This window comes from Mesitornis unicolor, unplaced genomic scaffold, assembly GCF_000695765.1.
Source record: "Mesitornis unicolor isolate BGI_N332 unplaced genomic scaffold, ASM69576v1 scaffold39100, whole genome shotgun sequence".
Taxonomy (NCBI): domain Eukaryota; kingdom Metazoa; phylum Chordata; class Aves; order Mesitornithiformes; family Mesitornithidae; genus Mesitornis; species Mesitornis unicolor.
Window position 1 is genome coordinate 10792 of NW_010159636.1, and position 6968 is coordinate 17759.

Here is a 6968-nt window from a genome sequence, read left to right on the forward strand (position 1 = left end):
TGCTGAGACCCAGTTATTTGCATTGTTGGAGACTGTGCCAATGAGTAACACCACTTGTTTTGGAAGGCTTAACATTAGATTTATCGTCTTTGTGTCAGCCTGACAATGTACCTCACGTGTAAATGATAAATCTCTTAAAAAGTCAGGTAAAACTGCTCTCCATTGAGTGACTGCAAATCTTTTTGTCTCCTATTACTCTCCTACTTCTTGAGACTGAGGCCTTTGTGAGAATAGTAGTATTTACGCAATAGTGTGGTTAGTCTTTAGATACTTCTGCATTCAAAATCAACCAGCATTGATTATATTTTTTTAGTTAAAGTATTTAGGGAATGGAAAGGGAGCTGCTGCCTTCCTTCATGCTCCTGTAGTCCGTAGAGTCCGTGATTGCACCTATAACAATTCAATTTTATTTTCTTTTTGTTCTTCAGAGCAATAATGACATTTCATAGCATGAAGATGGAAGAAATCAACAAAATAATTCGTGACCTTTGGCGAAGCACCTACAGAGGACAAGGTAGGTAATTTTATTTTTGCCCATATGTATTCATTTGATACTGAGCAGAGTATACTGAAAAGTGTTCAGAACACTGAAAATCCAGGATCTGAAAACAGATGGTTCTGTTCTGAAGGCTCTCTCTTTTGGTCACCACTATAATCTCCTGTTTGTTACAGATTCTGTAGTTAGCTACAGAATAAATAGAGGTAATTTTCCCTTTTCCATGTTTTTTCCAAAGTTAAGGTTTCCTTGAGGCAGGGGAACTGAGTGAGTTCATTCCTTCAATTTTGGAAAAATTATTTTCAAAGATGTGTCTATTAGTGGGAGTTCTGAATAGAGTTTTTGTGGTTACTGCACATTACACCTCTTGACTCTCTTTAATTTTTTTAAAGCCTTTTGATAATGTGAAAACTGTCTCCTTCCCATTTTCAGACATTGAGTATATAGAAATTCGTTCTGATGCAGATGAGAACGTCTCAGCCTCTGATAAAAGACGAAGTTACAATTACAGAGTGGTAATGGTAAAGGGAGATACAGCACTGGATATGCGAGGAAGATGTAGTGCTGGGCAAAAGGTAATAGCAATTTATTTTTAGTATGCAGTAAAGAGGATTCTGAAAACTGACTGAGGTGAGTGCAAAAGAGTGACGCTTTCTGAAGTGACCCTGAAGAACAGGTGGCTCCACCTCTAATTTACAGATCTGTACAGCTTTCCTGTACTGTATCTGGATTTTGCTGACAGTATGCAGTTTAAAATTCTGAACTTCTGAACCTTTTTTCAGGGGCCAAACTCCACTATTTCAGTTGGGAACCAGTCTGAGTCCCTGCAGGAGTGTAGGGTTCAACTTCCCTCTCTCCTCAAGTTCAAATCCTCCCAGTCTCTTGCTATTTACCACTCAGGTTCCTGTAGCTTTTGGTCTGCTGACCTGCTCCTGTACTTTTTCCTTCCTGAGGGCTGGCCCCTGGTCTTCTTTTCACAACTGCATCTACCACTAAGTGTGATAAAACCTCTTTTTCTCCAAGTTATGCTACTCTCCCCTACTGCTGAATAAACCTTTCAGTTCACATCACCAATACCAAACGTTGCCATACTTTGAGGCATTGCATTTCATTCTGGCCTCTCTGTGTCAGCTCCCATCTCTGCAGTCTGGCCATTCAGCTGTCTTGGTACTTTCATAACAAACACTGGCTGAGTGGCCTGATATCTCACCTGCCTTGACAGTACCAGTGATCAGAGGTTCATCAGCGTTAACCACACCTCTTTCACGTGCTGGGGCTTGAGAGTTGTTGTTTCCACCTGTCTGTTATGTTATGACAGAGCATCTCAGCAAAATAAGAAAACCAGCCTTGTTCATCTGCCTCCAGAATCACCATCTGTACTGTTTTGTTTTTGCTGCTTTTTTAAAGAGCTGAGGTGTGGAAAAAACCCATAATACCTGTAGGCATTTGACACTTAGCAGTGTTAGTTATGCAGCTTGAGCAACCAAAGCTACTTGCATTATTACAGCAGGAAACTCTGCTTAGGGTGAACTCACCTTAGGGTGAACCGTTGCCATCAGAACAAGTGATCCTCCTGAATGCAGAAACAGTAGAACAGGACAAAAATTTCTCTCTGATTTCTTCCCTGCCAGAACACTTCCTGCCCATCCTTTGTGCCTGCTGCATCTCTTTGGTGTTGGGGAAGACTCACCATTACCTGAAGTAACAAACTGCCTGTTTCCTTACCTCCTGAGTAGCAATACCCACTATGTCACTCACTCTAGCAGAGTTTCATTGGCAGCCAAGCCTTTTCCTTGACCAGATGGTACAGACAGTAGTAGAAAATGAAATCAAGGAATGGAACAAAATGATACACAATATTTTGAAGTGCGTGCAGCAATAGAATCATGAAAGGATATTTCATGAGAAGGTCAATACTGTATCGTTGCCTGAATATGAAAAATGCTATCAAATTAATTTTCACCTGAGTGTAGACAGTGAAAATTCCATACTGATTCGGGGGGAAATCCAAATCTTGTAAAATAGCAGTATAGGCAAAAAGTATATCCTCTCCTTAAGTAGTTTAGCACGTTACGTTAGAGTCCTATGTAAATGAGAGTGAAACTTGTTCACAGTTTCTTACTTTATATTCTGAGAATTCTTTGATCGTGAACTGTGATGCCAGCAGTCGTGATCATTGGAAAGTATTTTTGGCAGCAGTTTCCATCAAGCATTCTGACGTTTTCACTAGTTCAGGAGATCTACTAACAACATGATTAGTACAAAGCTAACAGGTAAGGTGGTAAATCCAGCTGTCTTCAGTTTTGGTTAGCAGTCAGGTGTTCAGTAACTCAACCTCAGTGATATGTGTGCAGATTTCCACCATCCCTGCAGCAGTAGAGTTCAAGGGCTTGAACAGAGAGTAGGGGTAGTGCAGATGACAATGTCGTAGCATCTTGACCTCGAATTATCATCACACAGAATCACAGAACGTCAGGGATTGGAAGGGACCTCAAAAGCTCATCCAGTCCAATCCCCCTGCCAGAGCAGGAACACCCAGATGAGGGTACACAGGAAGGCGTCCAGGCGGGTTTTGAATGTCTGCAGAGAAGGAGACTCCACAACCTCTCTGGGCAGCCTGGGCCAGGGCTCTGTTACCCTCACTGAGAAGAAGTTTCTTCTCAAGTTTAAGTGGAACCTCCTGTGTTCCAGCTTGTGCCCATTACCCCTTGTCTTGTCATTGTTTGTCACCGAGAAGAGCCTGGCTCCATCCTCGTGACACTCACCCTTTAAATATTTAGAAACATGAATGAGGTCTCCTCTTCTGCAAACTAAAGAGCCCCAGCTCCCTCAGCCGCTCCTCATAAGGGAGATGCTCCACTCCCTTGATCATCTTTGTAGCCCTACGCTGGACTCTCTCCAGCAGTTCCCTGTCCTTCTTGAACTGAGGGGCCCAGAACTGGACGCAATATTCCAGATGTGTCACCACAGATAATCCTTACTTCCAGTAGCTCCTGAATTTTGAGTATTTGACTTCTTGGATATTTTTCCATCAGTGCTTTGTAGAATGGATCTTTCAATTCAAATGTCAAGTTTTAATGTGGTTTTTCAGTAACTCATTAGCTACTGTCACTTTGTGAGCTATTAGGACATTGTTACGTAAACTTTAGTCACGGTTTGTAATGGCATTAAAAGTAGCACATTACGCGTAGTTCCTCTATAAACACTTCAAAGAGTGAGATTTTGGTGGTGTTTTCTCTTGTTTTCTTAGGTGCTTGCTTCTCTTATAATTCGCCTTGCTCTAGCAGAAACGTTCTGTCTCAACTGTGGCATACTGGCGCTGGATGAGCCTACTACCAACCTGGATCGAGAAAACATAGAGTCTCTGGCGCATGCCCTGGTGGAGTAAGTGATCTCTTCTTGTGAAGCTTAAAGATGGGTGTTTTTCTAATGTTCATAGTAGTCGGCAGACGTGAAGTATATTTTAAGCTGGCATATGTTTGTTGGCATCTGTAAATATACATGCAAAGTGGTAGTGTTAGGTTCCCTCTGCTGTATCTGGAAAAGGAAAAATATTCCTTAAATAATTTGAGGGTTTTTAATGTGGGTAAAAAGAGTTGCTAGTCAACATCAGATTGCTTGATGGTTCATGTAATTTGTTAGCTCTAGTTAACTATTTTTGTGCTATGTATTTACACGTTGTCTAAAACTAGAATGTGATTTAGATACGTACACACTAAACAATATCTCTTTGTAGGATAATTAAAAGCCGCTCCCAGCAGCGAAACTTTCAACTTCTGGTGATAACTCACGATGAAGATTTTGTTGAACTTCTGGGCCGGTCTGAATACGTGGAAACGTTCTACAGGATAAAGAAGAACATTGACCAGTGCTCTGAGATTATGAAATGCAGCGTCAGCTCCCTAGGCTCATACGTGCATTAAAATTTCGAGTAATTACATCTTATAGACTGACTTAGCTGCTTAACTTGAGCTTGAAAATCTAGTTTCTTCATCTCTTACACTACTGAAGATTTGTAACAATTTCAACTAGAGTCTGAAATAAGTAGACTTGTAAACTTCATCTCTTTCTCTGTATTTCTGTGCCTGGGTACAAGAATCACCACAATTTGGAAGGATTTAAATGAATACAACGCAGTTAACTTTTTGATATATTTTATGCTTTAAAAGTGAAAATAAAGTTGTGATGTTCTTTGCATATGTCCTGACGGGGGGATCCAGATGCAGATTCTTCAGAGCAGCTGCAGGTCTGTCGACAGAATGGGGCTTACTTGCCAGCGCTGCATTACGGCAAGCTCAGGAGTGATTTGGACAAGGCGTGTGCATGGCTCCTGGCCTACACAATTCACAAGACTCAAAGAGAGCTTTTGCTGCTTTCTCTTCAAGGTAACTTTACTCTGGCTGGTCAAAGAAAGTTTAACAGCTTGCTTTAGAATAAAGCAGAGTCCCGTCTCTAGATGATTGAGTGAATGGATGACAGATGCCAGAAGCAAATTGTAACCATATTCTCTTTGCTTGCTGTCGTTTACTTCTCTGCCCCTTTAAGATGATAATTATGAGAGTTATGTCATCTTCTGATTCTCCATGAGACAAGCTCAGGTTCCATGCAAATGATACAAAAATGCCATAGAATTAATTTCTGTGGATGCTGAGCTTCATCTGCACCACTTGGGGTTTGTCCTGATGATCTTTTCCTTGACACAGCAGCACCCAGTGGCCCTCAGAACAACAGCAGAAAGCTGACAGGGCTGGCACGCTTCAACATGCAATGGACCTGATCATCACAAGTCCTTAAATTTCAGACAAGGGTTCCTCAGAAACTTGCTTTGCTGCTTCTGCAGCCCTGCAAGCCTTGGCGGATGCAATTTTTGGGTCTCTGACTCTGTAACCAAGGGGGCACCTCTTCTACCTTGAACTCTGGGTACTGGGTACAAGTCCACAGTAGAGAGAAACTTACAGTTCTTTAAATCCTTGCAGAAAGCAGTGATCAGCTGCACCTCCTTAGTGGACAGCATATGAGCAAAACTCAGTTACTGAGGAAGAATCTTTAAAACACTGGGGAAAAAAAATAATCTCAGTAACACTGGGACGTTTGCCTTTGACAGATATGTAAATGAGCCCGACAATGTTGCACACTGCCTTCCTCACACTTCCGGATGCAAAATATTTCTCGGGGCTGAGGAGCAGTTCCCAAAAGTGAGGGAGGATGGGCAGGAGTGCGGGCAGATCAGGCCCTGGGGCCGTTTAAGCACCACGGACAGAGGCAGCCCCGGGATGTGCCTGGAGGCACTGGTGGAGGGCGGCCCTGCCTGCCCGTGGTGGCCGTGCTGTGGTTCCCTCCTGGCCCTGCTGAGCCCCTCACCTTGAGCCACTGCCCACACCACTGCTAAAGGTTCTGACAGCACCTGCACCAAAAAGGACAAAAGCCAATGGTGCCCTGGGTCTGATTCTTCATTTTGGTGTTCTTCTGCCTCCTATGTGGCCAGGGAGTCAAGTGGACTTGGCAGTAGGTGCCTTAAAATGTGATGCCAGAAGCTGAGAGCTTGATCTAAGGATTATTTCCACCTGAATTTTCTGAAACTGCAAGTCACTAGAGTCAGGGTGGCCGCAGTCATCGGGAAACCACTCAAAGATAAGCGAATGAATGGGACTTCCTAGCAATTACGTTCTCACCAATCCCCTGAAAAAGCAATTAACACCAAACTTGGAGGGGGAGAGAAGGCAAAGGAAAATGCTGCTAACATGCATTACGTTTGCAGTTTTAAATAAGAAGCTACACTGACTCTACTACTTCCTGAAGGGGAATTTTCTCAAAGATATAATCAACAGAAAAAAAAATTTTACTCTGAATTTTCAAATTTTCCTGTCGTACCTGTTGATTTTAGCGTGACACATACATCCCAGCTCATGAAGAGTTACGTTATCTTCAGAAGCAACTCCCCAACCTTTGTGAATTCTCTGCTTCCCCACCCCCCCCATTAAAGCCATGGTTTGCAATTCCTCTATGAAGTAGTTTAGGCACTATTTTTGCCTAAATCAGCCCTTCTCTGTTCCCCAGTGGCAAGGTTTATCCTCACAGACACACTTTAAAGATTAAACTTTTTGAGTGAACTTTGTAAAAATACAGAAAAGGGTGTGGGAAACTGACTTCTACTACATCAAGTGTCAGTATTAAAATGACCAAAAAATAATGATGAATCACATAATGATTTTCTCCACACTTTTCATGTGAATAATCCATGGGGTCCTCTATAGCTAACAGCCTGGAAAAGAGCCTCCACCATAGGTGGAGCCCCATAGGTTTGAAATGGACTGAGAAACAAAGCAAGTGTGATCATGTGAATCGAGTGTAGGAGAAACTTCAAACACTTTCATGATCAGCTGCTGCTCGCGGGCACCTCAGGGAGAGCGAGGCCAGGAACAGCCCCTGCTGGGACCGGCGGTGGAGCGAGCTTTGCTGCCGCCTCTCCCGC

At 42.8% G+C, this 6968-nt stretch overlaps 1 protein-coding gene across 1 annotated transcript in view; it reads left to right on the plus strand.

The window, feature by feature from the left end:
* RAD50 (RAD50 homolog (S. cerevisiae)) overlaps positions 1-4419 on the plus strand; it is a gene marked incomplete at its 5' end in the record, with an annotated part of 14751 nt that extends 10332 nt beyond the window's left edge. The window contains 4 exons of the mRNA XM_010187262.1: positions 429-514; positions 929-1071; positions 3747-3880; positions 4233-4419. Coding sequence (XP_010185564.1) covers positions 429-514; positions 929-1071; positions 3747-3880; positions 4233-4419 — 550 coding nt within the window. The remainder of the gene's footprint in view (positions 1-428; positions 515-928; positions 1072-3746; positions 3881-4232) is intronic.
* Between the last annotated feature and the right edge of the window lie 2549 nt (positions 4420-6968).